Below are 23,343 nucleotides of genomic sequence, written 5' to 3'. Positions count from 1 at the left end.
CACCTTCTCAGAGTTCAGGTTCTACACTTAAACAAGACAGACATAGACAGTACATTGGCATACATATTCATTCTTTTACAAGAACTCATTAGTATATGCTAATGTCCCTCTGTGCAGACACAGTTGCATTTAGGGTGCTCATACGTCCACTTACTTTATCCCCATTTTTCCACTATCAGCTTCATCACTGAGACTTTTGGCTGACCTTTAGCTGTTTTTCCCCAATTTGGAAGATTTTCATTGCTTGTTAGGCCATAATGAGCAACATCTAAAACAACATATGTGCAATCTGAAGATACTGTTACACCTGCTGGGTGCAAAAGGTAGTAGTAGTCTGATGACTCCAGTGCTTCCTGTGAAGCAGAATTAAGAGAAAACAAGGTTGTTCACACACCAAGCAAAGCTGACACAGAAAGTTTTAGAATTAGTACTCATCAGTTTGCTTTGCTAAACTAATATATTGGTCCTTACACTAACATACTGGTCCCTATTGCTAAACAAACCAGCCTATATCAATGGCAGCAAACAGAATGCCAGATCTCTCCCAGTGATTTAATGTAACTGACAACAAAACAGGTTTCTGTACCTCTGGGACTATCTGGCCCAATCTGGATGGAGCAGAGAAACCTACAGTTGGATGCTCATGGCCATGTTCCAGTGCCTTCTGAAGATCTCCAAGGAAGAAATCCCACAGACTCTGGACAACCTGCATCAATGCTCTGCCACCAACACAGCACAGAAGTGGATCTGATGGAACCTTCCATGGGCTAGTTTGTGCCCATGGCCTCCTGTACTGGCACTGGGCACTGTTAAAAGGAGCCTGGCTCTGTCCCCTTTGCACCCTCCCGTTACTTACACTGATCAGATCCCCCTGAGCTTCCTCTTCTCCAGGCTGAGCAGTCCCAACTCTCCCAGCCTCTTCTCAAAGTAGAGGTGCTTCTCCGCCTTGAAAACCATTTTTTTTTCTTCTCTTTTTTTTCCCCCTTCAACCTTCATTGGCCTCTTCCCAGTATGCCCATCTCTCCTGTACTGAGAGTCCAATGCTGGACCCAATGCAGTGAGGCCTCACCAGTGCTGAGCAGAGGGGAAGGACCACCTCCCTCCCCTCCACCTTCTGCTGGCAATACTTTGCGTGATGCAGCCCAGAACACTGCTGGCCTTCTTTGCCTTTGATTTTACAAAGCTGGCACCATCCCACTTTGCGTTTGCATTGTTGTATTAAAAAATGAAATAGTTCAGAGTGAACAAACATCTGTGCTTCTGATTTTCTTTGAACACCAGTACTTTCTATAGCATGCACCTTTCACACACCTGTACAAATTACTGTGCGAGTGTTTTGTTACACGAGGAATGAAGCTACCCCCTCTTTTAACTAAAGAAATTCATGCCATACAGACTGAAGTAATTCTCAAATAACATGATGTATAACAGATGACCGCAAAGTTACCTCTGAGCAATCACACTGCAGTGGATCTCCAGGAAAAAAAACAACAAAACAACCCTGAATAAATAGCACACTGTTTACCCCTGAAGTAAGCTTTTCCTACTAGAAAAAAAGAAAACAGAAAACACCTTCTGACAAATCCTCTCTCAAACTCAACATTTCCATTAACTTCGAAATGTTAACATTTGGCAGATCTTTGGACAAGAACAAGTGAGAGCTTTAACTCCAGCTACAATTTAAGCAAACAGAGACAGCAGAAGATGTGTCACATCCTGAGCACTCCACCAGCGCACACAGCGTTTCACTGTAGGTTACTGTGACGCTTTTATCCCTGTGCCATCTTCTACTGCTTGCTTGTTCGTATTCATTTTGTAAATGGACCGCTGTGCTGCACCAGTTCCCTCCAGGCCAGCCTCAGGCTCAGGGCATTTCCCTGCACCCCATACCTCTACTTAGGCAGACAAGCCTGCCATTAAAAGGCACTGCTATGTTGTAGGAGGCAATGCAACACCGCTACTAGAGCCAAGTTGTAAAGAATTAAGATACTGGAATTACAGCACTACCTAGCAGGGTACATTCTTGTACAACAGTACCTTGCTTCTCGGTTCCCATCAGAGCCAAAACTGTGCAGGAATAGGACAACGCAGTGTCAAGAGCCTTGTCTAATCTGCCTAATAATCAGCTGTGTTAATGGCACGAGAAAACCGCTCTGTGTTTGTAACTGTCCAAAGCTGACACTGAATACTTAAGAGAATTACCAGTTATGTAACACCTCAGCCAAATCTTCCAACGCAATGTCACGCCTTGTTCCAAAATACCAAATAATTTGCTTCTTGCGTACGTCTCCTGTCACATCCAGCAAAGCTACTTAAGGTCTCTCTCCGTGCAACAGGAAATTGCCTTAACTGACGCATTCTATGAGAGCAGACAGGCAGCGCTCGGCTTTGAATCGCTCCTTTGTCAAAAGTCTATTAAACACGAAAATAAGAACTCCACTGTATCGACATGCACTCCACTGAGAAAAATCAGTACAATTTGGGCAGATGATTCATGTTAAAATGACTTAAAATCAAATCTGCATTGCAAAGAAAAATGCAATTTAAAGATATATATGTATCTATGAAAGGACAGGTGTTGACATCTTCAGGATCTCCACAACAGTCCTATTACATCCACATTCATTATTGCTTATTTTTACTGCTTAGAAACCTTGAAGACACCCCCCCCTCCCCCACACACAGAATTACACAGAATGGCCAGGGTTGGAAAGGACCTCAAGGATCATAAATCTGCAACCCCCCTGCCACATGCAGGGCCACCAACCTCCCCATTCAATACTAGACCAGACTGCCCAGGGCCCCATCCAACCTGGCCTTGAACACCTCCGGGGACAGGGCATCCACAACCTCTCTGGGCAGCCTGTTCTAACACCTCACCACTCTCACAGTAAAGAACTTCTCCCTGACATCCAACCTAAATCCTCCCTCCCTCAACTTAAAACCATTTCCCTTTGTCCTGCTGTTATCTACTCTTTCAAAGAGTTGATTCCCCTCAAAGAAGCTCCCTCTGCAACCCATACAACTGTTTCCGCACAACATATTCTTGTATAAAAACCAATTCATTTCTTAGAACAGGATGCTTCCATGGTTTTATCTCGTCCCACCATGCCCAGCTGCCCTCTGCATCTCAAAATTCCAAGCCTGGGACACAAGAGTGGACAAGAAGAGGATGTGCACTCATCTGTGAGCAGGCAGTACTGAGTACTTCAACACAACCTTCCAGCTCTGCATGGAGCACACGTGTCCCTTTCGATGCTTCCCTAATAGTAGTATAATGTACTGGACAAAGCAATGTGAACAACCATTCTCACGGTTTTCCTGACTTCTCTCCAAAATATTTTATTTCCTTACTAAGTCTGTTAAGTATCAGGAAATCTGAGATTAAACATGACTAATTTAGGAATTTACGTGAGACCACCAGGGACCACATGCGGTAAGGAGGCCAGCAGGTGCTCTAAGGCTCTCACTTAAGCGTGAAACAAATTCTCAAAATTGGACTTCAACTATAAGTCTCATGAAGTAATTTGCACATAGATGTCAACAAAGAGAAAGTTACATACTTCACGTGCATTTATATATGCTTCCTGTTCTCAAAAGCTGTAGGACAGACCCCAAAACATAATTCTTCCCTTTGCTCCCTGTCCCTACAAAGGATGTCGCTTGGCTTGTGTTACCTTAAGCCAAACAGTCCACTTTCCCCTCCGTTCAGAAAGCTGGAAAGTACCTTTCTTGCTTATGCTACCAGTATACAAAGACAGGTAAAAATATGTTTAAAACCCAGATGACGATGCTTAACAAGCCTATTCCTCATAAACTTCAAAAATTCCAGAGTACTGGGAGAAGGGGAAAGAACATTATTTCCTTAAGATTTTTAAAGAATATGGATGTAAATCTGATCTAAATCTCCCTTCTTTTAGTTCAGCAAGGGTTTTAAACTAAAACTGGGGAGACTTAGGTTAGATGTTGGGTAGAAATTCTTTACTCAGAGGGCAGTGAGGCACTGGCACAGCTGCCCAGAGAAGCTGTGGTGCCCCATCCCTGGAGGCACTCAAGGCCAGGTTGGATGGGGCCCTGGGCAGCCTGAGCTGCTGGGTTGGAGCTAGATGGTCTTTAAGGTCCCCTCCTACCCAAACCACTCTATGATTTTACATACAGCTAACACTAGACTGTTGATCAGCACTTGCACTAACACTAATCTCTTTTTTATTTTCAAAATGACTAACATTCTTTCTGTATCTACTGTTTCCACAAACGACCCATGGAATCTTTCACTGCGTCACAGACACTTCATTACAACTAAAAATTTCAGATTTGTGGTGTAAATAGGTGCTGTGCTCTAACATTTCTCTTACTTCAAGCAGCCAGAACACACACATGAAAAATATCTTCAGGCACTGTCTTCACACACCAGAATTTGAAAGCTCCATTTGGTTGCTATGTGGAAACTGGAAAAATAATGACAACCTGTACTACTCAATTAATCTTTCTTCTAGTAAACGGATTATATTTTTTGACATAGTTCACAACTCTGCATGAGCAATATCTTGAAGACAGAACAAGAGAATACCTCTGAAAGTTTGAGGACATTTCATCGAGATCATTGTGTTTTCTCCCTGCATTACATAAGTTGCCAAAAACTAAAATCTGAGTTTTATACAGACAGTTCTTGTGAAACACTGTATCTTGTTGATACTGAAAAAGATATCCCAATTTGCAATTTAAATTGCGTTCAATAAGCAAATGACTTTCAAAAAATTGCCAGTGTACTGCAAGTCAACTTTTGCAATGAACCCAATGTGTCAAGCATTTTCCACACCAGATCAACTTATCCATTATCCAGGTACCAGCTGAAATAGCACAAGCTTCTGGAAGTACATTTTAAAGTGCGCAGTAACGTAGAACTTAACACTACATAATAAGCTTTAAATGAACTGTTGAAATGTCATCTCCTCAATGTTGCAGGGTTTGAAATCCACTTGTCTTTCAAAAGTGTTGTGTAGTTCCTCTGCAGTATTCTTAACGTTAGTAATCTATAAGCTTCACAAAAAAAAAAAAAAAAAAAAAAAAAAAAAAGTAATTTAAGAGATGCACCAGAGGCACAACACTAAGAGGCAAAGCCAAATCATCGCTTAGTTCTTTTTATTACTCAGATATAAAGAAGCCTTTCCATGATGATTTTTCTTCAGGTACTTACAGACCTGAATTCTGAAGCAGGAATCTGAAGCATAAGTACCTTACACAACCAGTTGTTAGCAACATGAACAAGCCAGCAGGAACTAAGTAGACCTCATGGGAAAAGCCATTGTCTGGCATCCCCGAAAAGGTCTTCCCAATTAGAAAACATTGAAAGAAGAACAAAAACCTCAAGAGTTTTGTATTTCCCCCAGTGCTTCCAAAGAAAATAGCACTCAATTTTAGCTCACTACACATTTATATTTACACGTTTATATTTATTAATTGACCCCAAATATAATAAACTAGATTGCTTAGATTGCTTTCCCACTCCTCCCATTAATAAGCAAGAATAGAAGAAGGTGGCTCCTAAGTTTCCTGTATGTGGTCTTCCTAATGACAATAAATTTATTTTTGACCCCGATTTCTTCAGGATTAAGATGCTTATAATAAGTTTCAGAGTTCAAAAATACTTAGTATATTGTCTTAGTCTCTGGCACATCTCTGGCTGCTTGGGCATGGTCTTTCAAATTCACTTGCCTTCTCTCCTGTATCTCGCCTTCTCAGATACCACAGTTCCTTTTTGCTAACTTCAGCCATGCAATAGCAGGTAGTCCTACAATAGCATGGGAAAGCCATGCATAGCCAAAAATAATGCATAGAATACTGTTAAGCATTATTATTATTCTGGAATATTCTGTTATTCTGGAATACATCATTACATTCCTTCCAGATACCTCCAATTAGAAATTCCTATACAGCATCACTCAGCAAGATTTGGATGCTATGTACAGATACCTGTGAAAAATGGTTTTCTAGATTAACTATCCATGCAAAAGCTGCAGAATATTATCAAAAAACATTTTAAGAGAATGATCTCAAGCAAATATCTACTATTTAGTGCAATTAGAGGAGCCACGTCAGCTCAACAGCTTAAAAACAGACTGGAGAACTGTTAAAGAATATTGCACTGGTTGATTTTAGGCTGCAAGGCCAAGACAGTAGTTTTCACAAGACAGCTTGTCATTTTGTGGGATCTTAATGTCACAGGTCTCAAAACAGACTCCTAACTGGCAAAGTTCATAATTTTCCAGGTTTTTACTGCACATCTCAAAATAAACACGTAACTATGTTTTGAATAGCGTATGTATGCACATCGTATACATACAAACATGTATGTATTTACATATATGTACATATTCCACATGTATATGGAAGTGTTTGGCTTAAGATCAGTATAAGAAATGTGGTATGCTTCACATACTCTCATGCAATTATTATTAATTTATATGAGAGAAACATGAGAAGAACAGCTATAGTAGAGAACACACTGAGCTCACAAATACTTGGTACCTTGAGACACAAGGTAATTTCAGCTAGATTCCACTCAGCCTCCTGACAAATGGTATGCTAAAACTAACACTTCTTCACTCCCCCTCAGATGTAGACACACATGCACACAGAGAAACTAAAACAGTTTCATTGATACAGATCTTATCTAGCAGTATAACTAACTCCAGATTGCTCACAAACCAAATGTGAATAAGGAAGCCAAGAAACACAACATTTGTAAATGATGGTTAATCCCTAAGAAAGCTAAAAGGGACAGTAAGAGTGAACTTACCTGTTCGCTGAATATAGCCAGACATTTTAAAGATAGATCTCACGAGACACATCACTACAAACGCTTTTCCTCCTCCCTAAAAACTAGGCATACGACAGCACTGACACATAGCCTTTTCCTGGAGTTGGGCATTGTTAGGAGTAGACAAAAGCATAAGCCTCCTTCCCAAGCCTACCCTGAAAAAGTACTTCTAAAAAAGAGACCTGCTTCCTGGACAAAGCAGAAATGGTGGCACATTTATAAGAACACTTGTTCACGTTGCTTCTAGTTTCAATAGGATAAGTTTATCACCCCAGAACAGTGAGTTCCCTGAAAGCAATCAGCATTTCTACCTAATCCCCTTCCACAGACGGGCTAAGCACAATGATCTGTGAAAAAAATCAATGGAGTTCTAATCTCAGAGGTCTCCAGACGATTCCCTCAGAAGTAAATCATAGCTTGCACATCAGTGACAGCTCTGGGAAGAGCAATGTGTACGCAATGATTACCCACCCAAACGTGCGGATTTTCAAAGCCTTTTTCAAAGCCTCTTCAACAGAACTCTTGAATTCAGGAATAAGCTCAAATGTCATTGAGCTTTAGAATGAAAAAGGATTTACACAAGTGGTGGGTACAGATATATTATTTAGCATCCTCTAGAAGTGGCCAGGAAGGGAGAGGTAAATAAATTAGCAATATTTATCAACAGCAATTCAGGAAAGTCCCAACAAACAACCGACACTGAAGATCAGCAGAAGGCTTTCCTCATATCCCGGACTTCCTCCACAGCATGTTTGGTGGAATTAAAGACTGAAAGATGGGAAGTACAGAAAGAACGAAAAGCAACCCTAACGACAAGAACAACAATAAGCTCTGAATTAGTCCTGTTACACCGGAGAAGAGATTGTGTAGCACTGTCCAATGAGATTTCATAGAATCATAGAATGGCCTGGGCTGAAAAGGACCACAGTGATCATCTAGTCTCAACCCCCTGCTATGTACAGGGTCACCAACCACCAGACCAGGCTGCCCAGAGCCACATCCAGCCTGGCTTTGAATGCCTCCAGGAATGGGGCATCCACAGCCTCCTTGGGCAAGCCTTTCCCTCCTCCAGCGTATCAGAGCACAACCCTGTTCAAACCATCAGGCATCTTTTTCCATCCACTTCGGAGATTTTTACACATTTTCTGCCAACTGTGAGTGAAATTAAGGGCATCAATAAACAAAAAAAGCCTTCATGTGTTAGGAAAAGCCATAGAACAGTTTCTTCCATCCTCTTCAGCTGGTTCTTCTACTATCCACTGCTTTTCTTGGTCAAACACTGCTTTAAGTTTGAAGCCAGGTACAAACATTACAGATTCAGGAACCCTCACGTGTCATTACAGCAAGATTTTCAACCTTTGCTTCACAGTTTCCTGGGGAGGCCAAATACTAGTTCTAAAAAATCCACAAAAGGAAATTCAGAAGGCAAGAAAACTAGCTACTAGGCAACTACAACTAAAAAAGATTAATAGCTCTGCTGCCTACAGCTCATAGAGAAGAAAACCAATAAGCATTACAGAGCACAGTAGAAATTCCACAGGAAAACCAAACAGCACAAGCAAACTAGTCCAACCAAGTAAGAACACAAGGTCTCAACACAATGGGTCCAGTTCAAATGGTGCCATCTGCACCACAGAAGGTAACAGATCAACAGGATCCTCTTGGAGTAACACAGACAAAAATCTACACCAGCATTTCACTCAGAAGGCAAAAAACACATCAACAAACCTACTGAGGTATTGCTGTCAACCTCTCACTCCCAATATTGCAATTTAAAATAAAACTTATATACTCCAACTAAATGGCTAATATAGCATGGAACTGAACAGAAACCATTAAAATGAGTAATACTGGTCACTGCAGACATCAGCTTCTATAGTGCTGCACTGAATTACTGAAAAGTTTCCACTGTCGCGGAAGTGTCGGCTTATCTCCAGCTGTTCCACCCCTGCACACTACCAGCAGTTGCCAATGTGCAAACCATGCTTGGAGGGATTCATGCCACAAGCAACAGTGGCCAATGGCACTTGAACCTTGGCACAACGTCCACGCTAAAAAAAAACTTATATTCTAATATCATTAGACTCTGTAACATCCTTCTTTGAAAACATACAGCCACAAGTTTATTATGATGGAAAGCAACAGCGTCATCTTCCAGTTCTAACCGTTCCTCCTAATCTTCCAGTCCCAACTCTGGCCTAATTCAGCTCAGAAAACAACAGTTTTTGCCATGTTATCAATGCAAGCTTCAGCTGTCTAAATGAAGTCTAAATGAATCAACTTAGCATCTCCAAAGAATTCGTCAAATAAATAAGTAAACTGTTTAAAAGAATTTTGGTAGGAAGCTTCAAAATCCAGTAGACTGTATTAGCGCTTGTTCTAGGGCATCTTTAAACAAATGAGTTTAATTAGCTCTTTAATCTGAAGCAGATACCTAATCACAACAGATACCTTTGTGGTGCACACTTTCAATAACTCAGCTCCCACATGGTCACCACTCCCAATTCCCAACCACATCCCTGCAATTCAGGAAGTCACTTCAAGTCTTCCACGCTGTCAGACAAAGCAACATCTCTGACACATCTAAAATACCCTACACAAGAAACAGCAGTTCATCAAGCAATATATTTATTATGCACTGGTCTGGTATTTTCTGCAATAATCTCTCATAGTTCATAACAGAATTATAGTACTATTAAAATGACAGTATACTACCCATAAGATTATTAATGCTACCCAAGGATTAATCTACAAGCAAAATATATATGCCATACCTGTGCAGCTGCAATAGCAGGTCCTTCCGTAGCCATAAAACAGGAGGTTACAGACTGAATAAGTGATTCACAAAGCTAGTCTAAAAAAATTTAATAGAAATATAAACGTTGCTATAATCTAAAAACTGGAAGTTCCTTTCCCTGAAAGAGAAGGGAAAGAATTAAGTGGGCAGTAATGCTTTTCACTCTATCAAAACCACAGTTTTACTAAGTGAAAAGTGTTTGTGCTAGCTTCCATGAACTGCACTCTAACACTTGTGCCTCATGATAAATATGAAATTTGATAGTAGCAACACACACCTGCACAGAATGTCCTCCATCTCTCCCCCACCATTTTGTTCTACCAGTTTCACTGAGGAATGAAATCAGTTAAGTAGGGATTTAAAACAACAACAAGAAGTCCTTGTCCTTTTTTATTAGAGACCTAAAATCCCCTAAACTACCACTAAATATGTTTATCATTCTCAACCCCACTGCAATGCCAAGATTCAAGCATGGTCTGCTTCCCCTTTAGCATGTTAAGCCAATCAAGCAAGTCTCATTATCTCCGTTTTCCCTCTCCTCTTGCCCAGTTCTGTTCCAGCTTTACAAAAACAGGGCATTTTAACAACATCTCCCTCCTTCCATCCCTCCTCACTTCTTTAAGAAGCAAACTTTGATTTCATTTCTAAGAAATAACATACAAGAAACAGATGTAATCATAGAGAAATAGATTAAGTTCACTATAGACCTTTGCACGCACACACACACACACACACAAAGAGGAAGAAGATTATGTCATTTTAAGGATTTCAGAGGTAAGTTAAGTTGCCTGGAATGTTAATCTCATAACCAACTGAAGCGTACATACCATGAAATAATCAAACTTTCCCATTTAACTGAGCAAAACTTACATCCCCAAAATGCTAAGCCTCTAAAAAGTAGACACTGGTTACCAAGTGCCGCTGTAGATGCCATAAACTAGTGATCATATGTATAACCAAGATGTTATAATTGCAATATAATCAAAAGAGTAAGGCAAAGTGTATAACCAAGATGTTATAATTGCAATATAATCAAAAGAGTAAGGCAAAGCAAACAGGGATCACAAAAGAGAATAAGTAGAAGAGCTTACCCTTGGGTTGAGCTCACTAGAAGATATCAAAGAGGAGGATCTCCAGAAGAGATCCTTCCCCTCTGGTAGCCAGCTCTTAAATAGGTCCAGGAGGGGTGGAGCCTGGCTCCACCCCTTCTGGTAGCACAGGTGAATTGCCTTCACCTGTGCTCCTCTGGCTGACTCATGGCTCACCTCAGGTGATCAATCAGAGGTTCAGGCCGTGACTCAGCAGTTGCCATACATCATATTAGTTGATTTTGTCCCCTATACTGAGGATAAACCATCTTTCGTAAGTTGTCAGGTCATCATCACTCACCTAGAGAAGTAGGCTCTCTATTTAAAATAAAAAAGGCAACACTGAGTATTCAGCTGAAACAGTCCCAAATGTCATAGTAACATTCCTATACCCACTATTGTTTGGTTTCATTATGCCAAATTGCAATTTTGTTTTAACTTGCCACCAATGTTGTTACAGATTGTCTAGCAGTACGTGAACACATGAAATTAAAAATGATGTTTCTGTGCCTGAAAGATCAGTACCTGCATGTATGAACTGGCTGAGCAAGAAGAAAACGTGTATTCTGAATACTGCACAGCCTCACAGCAGAAACCCATGTTGGTGTTTGCTGTAGGGAAGGTACCAATGAAGTCCATCTAAAATATCTAAAATCTAAAATACGTATCTAACAAGGAAAACTAATGAAGCCTATAAAAAACCTATAATTTTTATTAAAAAGTTAGCAAGTTCAAATGTGCATGGCACTCCATTTAAAGGCCTTAAGCATGACTGAGTACAGTGATTAGTTATGTCCATATTTTTTTAAATATTCCATCCCAGAGATGCTTTAGAATTTGTAATGTTTCATATCTATGCGATATTTAAATCATAATTAAAGAAACCACAGGGGTGACACTTCCAGATCTACATGAGACTGGAAAACAGCCTCTCAAAAGTGATCTGTTACACATACAGCCCCAAATGACTCACATTTATTAGTTTCTCTCAGATAAGGCTTCCTCTGCCCAACATACTGTTCCATCATTAAGACAACACATGGAGGAAAAACACCAAATTCGGTATCATTTGGCTATGAAAGCCCACCAAGATAAAAATATAACACGCATCTGCTCCCTAGTAAAAAATGTGCTGACTTGAGTTTAGCTCCAAAATATTCAGTGTTCCTTTCTGCTCCCTTCACAATATCACAACATTCAGGAAAACTCCTGCATCTTATCTGTTTAATGTTTATAAATATCTAAAGGGAGGTGGGAGGCAAACGGATGAGGCCAGGTTCTTCTCAGCAGTGCACAGCAACAGGACATGGAGTAATGGCCTAAAACTTCAACATAAGAAGCTCCATACTATCATGTGGAAGAACTTCTTTACCGTCAGGGTGACGTAACACTGGACCAGGTTGCTCAGAGAGGTTGTGGGGTCTCTTTCTATGGAGATATTCAAGACCTGTCTGGACACCTACCTGTGGGACTACTGTAAGGGTACCTGCTTCGGCAGGGGTTGGACTCAATGATCTCAAAGTCCCTTCCAACCCCTGCAATTCTGTGATCTTATTCTGTACAATGAATGTTTGCCTCTGCCCGGTATCCCTCACACAAGACCGTGACAGCGACAGGCTACCACACTGCCTGTCGGTTCCACTGCTGGCTCAAGTGCTCTGGCAGGCAATAAAACAGGCCTCATGTTGTTCCTTTAACTCTTCCGCTAACAGAAAAGCTGCCAGCACCAGGAGCCAGCAAGTTCGCACTCAGAAAACTTTGCAAAACTCTGCTGGAGCTGATGAATGTGCATGCTACAAAATACTTTGTCTTCAGTGCTGACAAACAGCATTTCCAAATCCTGTCTCACACAGTACTGTTGAACCAGGCAAGAGAACAAACATATTCATACCTAGTTAGTGCTGAAAGCCACAGACTGCAATCCCACCACCTCCTGGATGCTGGAGTCAATCATATGAACGTTTCTTACACGAAAAGGGAATAACCATGTACTCTCAGAGTTGAATTAACTGCTTGAAAATATAGAGAGCCACTTGCCTTCCAGAAAATAAAGCCATCACAAACAGCAATACAGACATAGAAAAACTACCAGTAAGTGATCACATTTAAATGCAAAAGGAATTGCTGTTAAAATGAAGGTTTCCCAGTAGCAGCTACTTAAGAGCAAACAAGCTCTAATGCAGTTGCTTCTTAATAAATTAATTTCAGAGTAAAACAGGGCTGTGGTGCTGTTCTGCCAGTGGCAGCTGGATTTTAAAAGTTTCCTGCCCCTCTTCCACATCCCCAGATGCTTGTTTGTGCCTCCACAGGTGCCAATACAATTGTTTGCATGACTGTGCTCCAAGCAGAGTTCAGGAAATATCCTGCTTACAGGGCAAAACATAGTAAAAACATTCCAGTGAAACACTGTTTAAAATCACAGGGTATATTACAGGCATCCAAAAAGCTGCAGTGACAAGCTAGAAGAGAATTAACAGCAGCATCTTAAATTGGATTTTCCTCTGCATGGTGTAACAGAACCACAGCTTTGTGAGAGGGAAAATCAGCCACGTATGGCAAGAGACGGCACTGCTTGCTTCCTCCTCTCTCATTTTCCAAGTCTTCCCCAACCAGAAAAAAAAACCATGGACACCCTTGCAGAGCTCATTCCTAATGAGCTCTACTCTCCTCCTGAAAAGCTTCAAATACATAGCACAAACCAACAAAATGTGGAATCAGGGTGGTTCCCCTCTCCCCCACATTCCCTATGACATTCTCTCCAACAGACTAACTGATAACAAAGAACACAGAATATATGGCAAAAAAATAAAAGGATTTTCTTCCAAAGTGAGAAAAAAAGGGATGAAAAGGATTTGAAGTTCACCACATTGCACAAAACAAAACACATGAACACATACATGAAGAGAAACCTTTTGGTCATGTGTCTCTGCTTGAAAAGCATGCAAGTATGTAGATTGCTCCAGAAGTAACATCTCCTGTTTGTTTCCATGGAAACTACAACAGACACAAAGAGTCCAATAACACTCAGAAAATTCTCAGCTACAAAACACTATTTTTTTTGACAGTCACCTGCAGTAACTACATGTTTTCACCAGCAGTGAACAAGAGCCAGCACATCACACTCATGTCAGCTCAGTGGAGGTGACCCACTGTTACTGCTGCCAGGACTGAAATGCACCTCCACCACTTCACTGTGCCACTGTTCGGATTCCATAAATGTTCAGCAAGCATCGACGAATGTCAATGGCTGCCACTTTTTCCACACAGAGGAACTCAAGAAAACACATCTTTGCTTCATACATTTCCATACCGGATGCCATTGAGTCAGGGTGCCTCTCTGCTGCCATCTGTAACATGACAGCAAAACATGACAGAATACTGGGGAGGGTTCAGACTCTACTACCATACCACCAACAGCTGACTCTGACATTGTGGGCCAATGTACAAAAACAGGAGGCATTATTTTCGGAGCAGCCCTCAGAGATGGCAGAGCTGCAGTTTAAATCCTCATTAGACCTGCAAACACAGCATGAAATTCTATCCTCAATTTAACAGCTTTACCTTCAACATATTTGAAGCATCGATTAATCCAATCCCAAAATTTGGAAAGGATGCAGCGATGCCTGTTTTCGAGTGCCTAGAATTGCAGCAGCAACTCAGGAAACACCTACAAATTCTCAGTCTTACAGAACACCTAGATAAGAATTATACCAAAGTATACTACCACAGGTTATAAAGATATCTGTCGCAGTCACCTACTACAGATATCTAAACAGAGCTTTGCCCATTTGGTTCCCCATAGTATCAGTATCCCATAGATCACCATTCAACTTTTATTACACTGCAGCCTCACCCTGAGCACTGGGTGCAGGTTTGGGCACCACAGCATGAGACGAACACAGAACTGTTCAATAGTGTCCAAAGGAGGGCTACAAAGATGAAGAAGGGTCTGTAGGGCAAGGTGTGCGAAGAGCAGCTCAGGGTTTGCTCAGCCCAGAGCAGAGGAGCTGAGGGGAGGCCTGATGGCGGCTGCAGCTCCTCACAGGGAGCGGAGGGCAGCGCTGAGCTCTGCTCTGTGTGACAGCGACAGGGCTGAGGGAACGGCATGGAGCTGTCAGGGGAGGGCAGCTGGGGGTCAGGACAGGGTCTGCACCACAGGGCGCAGGCTTGGCTCCAAGTTGCTAGTGTTCAAAAGGTGTTTGGACAATGCTTTCAGACATAGGGTCTGATTTACGGGTAGCCCTGTGTGGAGTCAGGTGTCGGACTTGGTGTTCCTTATGGGTCCCTTCCAACTCAGGATATTCTATGATCCTCTCCCTCTAACAGACTAAGTTCACACTCCTCTACATCAGAAACACACTGTTGTAGACACTGCAGAATTACACTGGTATCAAATCACTTCATGATGTATCTCCCACGAACAACAATTAAACAAAGAAAACACAAATACTACCAAACAAACAAAAAAAAAACCCACCCATGTGCAAGCACTACCATAGGTATAAGCACAAATCAGTCCCGCATTCCTGAGCTTACTTGTGCATGCTACATAAACACCTGCTGCTCTGGGTTGTTGCTTTGACTACTTCAGACAAACTATATTTAACACGCACTTGTGCTTTTCACTTATCCCCCTCCAAATAATTCAATCCACAAGGATTGATCTTAAACACGCTGAAGAATTCCAATAGCTACCCATTTAACTAATCCATACTTTTCATCTACCAGCAAAATTCTCATTTGTTCTCACTCTCTCAATGCTAAAAATAGAGAACCTCAAAATAAGACTTTGTGAAACCAAGTCCACTTGTTCATTAGCAACGTAACTTCTGGTCTATGACAAATGCAAGTAGGAGCAGGAACTATTATTCACTCAAATCAAAGTGTCTTCACTTTGCACATTCACTCATGTGCCTCCATTTGGACAAAGTACATTTTTCTGGTTTCAAAAAATTTTGTAAAAGTTATTTAATGTCAAGTTACATGTTATGTAATTTAATTATTTAATGCCAAGAGCACAAGATTTAGACATTAGCTCTGAGTTTCACACTACTTAGGAATAACAAAAAGTCACGCAGAACATTTCTTAAGCGTCTTACCTAAATGACACTGATGTTTGCAAGGAGCACATGATGTAACTTAAGACTGCATTCTGTTCTTCAGAAGTGCATTTTATTTCTGAATGTAAAATAACACAGCCACTCTGAACTGCCAGTGCTGTCTCAAACATTAGCAGCAAGTTTGGATGATGTTTTTGGCTCATTCATAAACATTAAAACAACTATGTTGTTTTCATAAATATGAAACAATCTTGTTAGCAGTATGATTTCAAGAGCTATCTTCTCCTGACCTGAATAACTAAACTTTGCATACAGTAAACAGGAGCAGTAAATACCAAAGAATCAAAAGGATTAATACTCCAGGACAGAAACTGCGTTCAGCTTTGTTTCTAAGTTAGTTTCTAATGCTCCCAGGATTTTAAGAAGATTATACTTTCAAGCTACACCGTCTATTGGGAATGCAGTCAATTGAGAAAGAAGCAAAATGGATTTACATTCACCCTGCATTCCTCAGCCATCCTGATCCTTCCGACAATTTTTATAGCTCTTAGAACCTTGTTGTAGTAGAAGCAGCAAAGTATCCACTCACAGAACGTGGTAAAAAGACGAATGAGATTTATTTTCTTTAAACTTCCTTGCTTGTTTTATCCAGGGCTAGTACATTTCATGACAAAAACTTGACTATTGTATTGATTCTAACACATTTTTTCCCCACCAAGTGACTATAAAAAGCACATGCACTCAGGAAAGAGTGCATGGAATAAATTATGTCTTTAAAAAAATTAAACCTCAATGGCTGGAAGCCCAAATCTGTTTCATCTTTCAGCTTAAGGACAGGAAGTAAGGTCATTGTCAGCTTTTAATTGAAAACATTTTCAAACAAGACCCCTGGTCTAGATTGGGATCTGGTTATGTGACATGCAATGTCTGTCCCAATATATCACACAAGTTAGTCCCATTTCACCATAAGCTCTAGCTCCAGTTTTAAATACAGACATACACCAGAAAAGTCGCCTAGTTGGAACCTATATAGCTGATACAACCACCTCCCTTCTATTTGAAAAGTAACTCGGCTGTAAGAGGGGAACAAACAGAAGGAGATCTTTCTCACAAAGAAAGTGATATCAGTTGGATTTTCTTGTTTGTATGAAAATGCTCAGTAGGAAAGGAACGGTCACTGTAGCAAAGGATGCATAACATTCTTTGCTTGCAGGTACAAAAAGGAAACATTAGAAAACTCTAAACGTAAAATTAATCATTCAGAAGTTTGGAGGCATCATTACTAAGGCTGCCCATCAAATCTCAGTTTAGCTTTTCTCTGCATAAACTTAATGATGCAGTATTTAAGCACATGATCACAGATGGTTTCCTCATGCAAACAGCGCACAAGATGGTTTTCAGTAATGCACAGATATTGGCCCTATGCTGCACATCTGCACATAACATTATTTGAGAGCCTCACAAACAGGGCTGCAAAATTCTTCAGGAGGTCACCTAATCCATCGTTCTACACCACCGTGGAATCACTGGTGCAATGCCCTCCTGTTAGTTCATTACTTGATCTGCTCCTGTAATTCCAGTGATGGATTATGTTATGGCCCCAAACCAGAGCAGGCAGCCAAGCACTGCACACCACTCTCAGCATTCCAGTGAGGGCTCTCCTGCCTCTGGGGAGAGCCCAAGAGTTTCTCTCAACACCAAGGAGAGCATGCTGAAGCCCACAGCCACACGCTCATGGGCTCTAGCACAAGTCATGCTGCTGAATCACCTTCTGTCCCTCTACTCATAAAGACCTGCTGCAGAGCCTGCTTGTCATCCTACCACTGTGCAGGTGGTAGGTGGCCCCTTCAGAGGGATACTGTTATGCACTCTCCTTACTGAAAAGCATCTGGATTTTCAGGCTCTTCTTTGACTGTGTTGCCAGAATTCCCACTCCTTCCTTGCTGGTAATGATTAATGCCAATTTTGGCCTCTCACCTCTTTCTCAAACCACAAGACCAGTTACACTGTCTTGACCAGATGGCTTAAAATCCATTCAAAACCATACACAGGGAATTCATAAAAGTCAGGGGGAAAAGAGGACAAAAATGCAGGCAGGGAATGCAAGCTGGAATTGCTAAAATGAGCAACCATCAGTTCTTTTTGAGAAGATCTGATTTAAAATGAAACAAAATCCTACTTTCACTATGAAACAGCATGCTGCTTCCAATCTGTAATAGTTAACTTATGCTAAAAAAAGTTTCAATACAGTAAATGCCAACACCACTACCTGCTACTTCATTTTTGCTTACAAACAGCATTTCTTAAAATACTTCTCTGAGAACTGCAGCTAGGTTAGGCTGGTTTATCGTCCACTGGATCTTTATTGTTTCAAAGACAAAAGTCTTTGGCTTCCTGACGAACTTTTCTTTTGTGCTCACTGTTATCGCATGTGTATATTTCTTAGTCATTTCTTGTCTGATTTTCAAAATACACCTAAGAAATTGCACATTACAAATGGTGAAATTATGAAGCAAGGTCAAATTCTGACTGCCTGACTTGAGAGATTAATAAATATTTAAAATCACACGCTCAATATCTATTCAAGAACAGAGTCCTCTTGGCTCCTATTACAGTTGCAGGCACTCAGCATTTCTGCAACACAGATCCCTTAGGTATCCACTACACGAAGAACACACAGCTAGTGACCACCTGTGGGAAGCTTGCTCTAAACCACTCACGTCACACTGGAACTCTGCAACAACAACACAGGTCAATTATCTAGGACAGCATTTAACTACATTAACAGTGAAACCTTTTTTTTTTTTTTTTTTTAAATGAGAGACCACAAACAACTTCCCAGTTGCCTTCACCTCACTTATTTCACACCTTCAAACATCTGCCACAAGAACAGCAGGAGTCCCATAGATAACTTCTCCATTTGCTACTCCCCTCCCATCCTTTCAGCAGTTATCAGTTTTGTATGCTGGATATGGTCCTGTGGGCAGATGGGTATACACACGTATAAATATTTGCAGGTGTGTATATTGCTATACACATTGTTTATGCAGATACACACATCATCACATTAGTTGCCCAAGGAAGCTGTGGATGTCCCATCCCTGGAGGCATTCAAGGCCAGTTTGGATGGGGCTCTGGACAGCCTGATCTGCTGGGTGGCAACAAGCAGACTGGAACTAGACGATCTTTAAAGACCCTTCCAACCTAAGATATTCTGTGATTCTATGATTCTGTACGTGGATATACACTTTGTGATCACACAATTATAGCTGTACCACAACTTATGGGCACAGGAGAAATTTAAAACTGCAGAGTTTTTTTCCAACATTTAATTTTGCCTTCACTGTCTTTATATGCTGTCTTTATATACCTCTCCACGTAAGAAGTTCTCCAGTTTTTTTAAAAAAACAACTCTGAAACTCCATTCTGAGAGAGGGCTGAAAGACATCCTTTCACAAAGATTGAAGGAACAGATGATCACACTCTTGAATGAGAATAAGAAAGTTACAACACTCCAAAATTACAGGTTTTCTGCCAAATTCTGGAGAAAGCATCCTAGAGCAGCTGGTATACACACCTCTATATCTAAATTTCAAGACTGATGCCTTCAGCTGTATCTCTTCCAGCACTGTCCCAACGCTGCATCTTGACTACTTCTGACTCCGCCTATTCTGAAGTGGTTTTGTTGTTGTTTTCTTTTTTAAACCAAGTCCATTTACATCTCCCGGTCTGACCACCCCATTTCTAGGTCACACCGATCATTTCTTCTAGGATTTATTTCTGTTTCCCACACCCACAGATGTATTTCCCAGCCCTGCCTTTATCTCTTGCCTCATAGTGTTCTCCATCTGCCAGTTGCAGTCTCCTACCTCTCCACCAAAAGAATCATAACCACAGCATCATTAAGTTTGTTAAAGACTTCTAAGATCATCCAGTCCAACCACCATCCCAACCCCACCATGCCCACTGCCTACGTCCCTCACTGCCACATCCACATGGCTCTGGAACACCTCCAGGACGGTGACTGCACCACCTCCCTGAAGTGGCACCAGCCTGTGCCACTGCAGCACCACTCTTGCTGAGAAGAAATATTTCCTAATATCCAACCTGAACAGTAACCAGAGAAGACCTGCAGATCTTTCTCTTACTGCCACTGCTTAACTAACACAAATCCCATGTCAGCTCCTTTTAACAGCCATCTCTCCTTTTCCTTTTGGGCCTAAAGCAGTGCATACCACCACACAACGCTGCACCATGAGGCAGATCTCCAACCTCCTCAAGGAAAGGAAAGTACTCCATTACATTGCACAGACATGCAGAGGCAGGCAGGTACAGTTCTTAGCCCTGAAGTTTGGCTCAGCCCCTCTACACTTTCACAGGGAAGTCAGGTCTCACATACCACTTTGGGCTGGGATGAAAACAGGTGGCACACACACCCTGGTCAGTATTAGGAAACAGATCCATGAGAACTGGATACATTTCAGTTTTATCAGACAAAGAAAATGCATCATCTCTGTCACAGCCATGCGTGCCTAAATTTGGTTGTTACAAGCCATTAAAAAAAGTCACTTTCAAAGCAGCAGCAGAGAAAACATCCCCTTCAGAACTGTCACAATATGCCGAAGCCTAACTGCATGCTCTAAAGCATAAGGGTATTACAGTCATTCAGAAAAGAAGCTGGCAGAACTCAAAGCAAAAACTATTGTTTCCCTCTTGCCTCAGCATCAGATGTTGCCGAACTCTTTCAACTGACATTTTGGGAAAAAAATAAAAAAATAAAAAATCTTCAGCCCATAGCAAAATGCATAATTCATAAGATTTCAATTGAAACCATTGAGTTTGTTCTCAGCTTTCCTCTTGGAAAATCTCTGCAGCAAGGAGCAATGCTCCGGTGCCCAAATTCTCTCACAGCAGGAAGGCCAGCACTGTGGAGGCCTCCCCTGTCACCGGCACACAAGTCCTGGGCCTGCCAGAAGAACCTGAGATCCTGCTGCACAGAAACAAGTGGCACTCAAGATAGTCATGACTGAGTAGAAAGCAGCACCAGCTTGTTTAGAACTCCAAATTCTTGGAAGGGCATGCAAACAAAAAACACATTTCCTCTGGCAAAGCTACGAGCAGAGCTTGCAAGCACAAGGTTGCCATAAATAAAGCAAGCACAGCACTGGCTTAAAGGGAACCTTCTGTGAGGAGGAACTGAAGTGAGCTGGATGAGCTCACCTGGCTACTGGAGACATGGTGCCAAGCCAAGTGTCTGTAACATCTGTGTAGAGTTACACTGAACAAAGAATGTCCTGAAACTGTCCCACACCGCACTGCACCCTGCTCCCCACCTGATCTAGCATCAAGCACAGCACTGGAAGAAATCAAGGTGCAATGCTTTCAGAGATGGATAGGGTTTGTTTTTTGGGTGGTCCTGTGCAGGGGGAGGGTTGGGACACAATGGTCTTTGTGTGTCCCTTCCAACTCAGGTTATTCTATAGTTCTCTGACATTCACAACTTGCCTTTGGTCTACAGGTCTCTGAGGAGATGCACAGAGGCTTCTCAAAGCCCGATGCACAACTTCCCTCTCTCACATAGAGAACAGTGCAGCTAAACAAGATGAACCATCCTTGGACTCAGAAACTGTGCAATGAAACGAAAGAAACAGCACAGCCCAACCACAGCAACACAGTGCTCACAGAGCCTGCCCCAACGCTCACACGCCAAGCTGCTCAATACGCACCTATCTGCATACTGGGAGCTTGGCATCTGCTGAGTGGTGCAAGCCAAAACCCTGATTCAGCAACATGTGACTTTAGTGGGAGCTGGATCAAGTGCTCCTAAACCCAACTTGATTTATTACTTCATTTTCTTAAGCACTGATGTTCACTTCGCTATTTCAAAGCAGGTTTCTCCAACAGCCATGCCACTCCTGCACCCTATGTTTCCCCTGCACAACCCCGGACTGGAGTGCTCCAGCTGTCACTGGACCAGCAGAGACCAAATGGCACTGATAAGCAGTGCCTAGCACTCAGGGACGGTCCTGTAATCTGCTCGCCAATGAGATGAGCACTGCAGAAGACCAGCACACATCTCCTCTTTGGTTCATAACACCATTACATCACCACAACATTCTGAGGCTAAAGAAGCAAGTAGGGTAAGGGTTGCCTTAATTTTGTAAAGATGATGGGCCCCACACAGACAAAAAGCATGGTGAGAGTGTGATTTATGAAACATTTCAGCTTAACCAAGACAAGAAAGAAATATGCCTGTCCGCTGCTACCTGTGGTCTTCCCATCTTTGCAATCAGTGGACCATTCCTAACACATCTCAGACAAGCATCCTGTGAACTGCAAGTTGGCTCAGACACGTCAGCATGCTACAGCTCACAATACATGGCTCACATGTCCAGTGGGAAAGGACCAGGCAAAAGTGATGCAGCGTGAGGCTGTGCCCTGCACCAGGCGGGACACTTGCCCTGCCAGAGCCCTGCTGGGTTACATCACATTGCTGCTGTTACACAAGGAAACAGCACTTTCTGCAAGCTCACAGAAAGCCTCCACAACTTGTGTTTAAGCACTACTGAGTGACAGGCAAACAATTCAGCAAAAGCCTCCACTGATTTACTGTGAAACTCTAGGAAAAAAGAAAGCCAGCTCTTGTGTTAACCTCGAAGGAGCAGAAACAAACCAAATAAATCCCCGATTTTGACACCTCCTTTTCTGAAGCACAGAATCTTCACATAGAGAAAGGAATCTCTGAAGCTCACTAGAAGCCACCAGGCTCTGCATGTGTGTCCCTGCTCAGAGTAGCCATCAGCATCACAGAACCAGGCACATTTGGTACTGCTGTCCTGAAATAGTTCATAGAATCACAGAATCATAGAATGGCCTAGGTTGAAAAGGACCATAATGATCATCTACTTTCAACCCCCTGCTACATGCAGGGTTCTTAACGCTATTTTGATGTTGTCAGAATTGTATTACTTTCTACCCGGCATACACCAAACAGAAAGCCCACAATCGCGGCAAAACTGCCTTTACACACAAAGAGTTGGCTGCCGCTTTCACAAAACCCGGCGTTCAGAACGAAGCACCACGCTGCGGGAGTGGAACCAAAGGAGACACCTCAGCGATGAAGCTGCCTACTCAACCACAGGCAATTCCGCCGTCACCAGAGAAAACGGGGGGAAGAACAGAAGAAAGGAGAGTGAGCGGTGCCGCTGACCCGGGCAGTCCCGGGCAGCCCCGCGCGCCTCCCGCACGCAGCGGCCGTTCCCGGCCCGCGGGACTCGGGGCGAAGCGGCGCCGCAGCCTCAGCCGTACCCTGGCGGCGGGACCCCCTCCCGCGTGTCGTGCACGGCGCAGCGGGGCCGGGCCGCGCGACGCGCCCCCGCGGTACGCAGCGGGCATTGTTAGCGGCGCGGTGCGGGGAGGCCGTTCAGGGCCCCGCACACCTGCCGGCCGCCTTTGTTCCTTACCTGCAGCGGGAGAGCCCCGCAGCGCCGGCACGGCGAGCAACAGCGGCAGCAGGGCGGGCAGCGCCGGCCGCCACCGCGCCGCGAAGCGTGTCATCCCCGCCATGGCACAGCGTCA

At 42.5% G+C, this 23,343-nt stretch overlaps 1 protein-coding gene across 1 annotated transcript in view; it reads right to left on the bottom strand.

Annotated features, from left to right (window-relative positions):
- The window catches only part of KIAA1549 (KIAA1549 ortholog), a 132,148-nt gene extending 108,817 nt beyond the window's left edge, over window positions 1–23,331 (bottom strand). Inside the window, exon 1 of the mRNA XM_042889730.1 lies at window positions 23,229–23,331. Within this exon, the coding sequence (XP_042745664.1) occupies window positions 23,229–23,331 (103 nt within the window). The remainder of the gene's footprint in view (window positions 1–23,228) is intronic.
- Window positions 23,332–23,343: the final 12 nt, after the last annotated feature.

The sequence above is a fragment of the Lagopus leucura genome, unplaced genomic scaffold (assembly GCF_019238085.1).
Source record: "Lagopus leucura isolate 7727_CA_CO unplaced genomic scaffold, USGS_WTPT01 Super-Scaffold_100159, whole genome shotgun sequence".
Lineage (NCBI taxonomy): Eukaryota > Metazoa > Chordata > Aves > Galliformes > Phasianidae > Lagopus > Lagopus leucura.
This window is presented reverse-complemented; position numbering and strand designations above follow the sequence as displayed.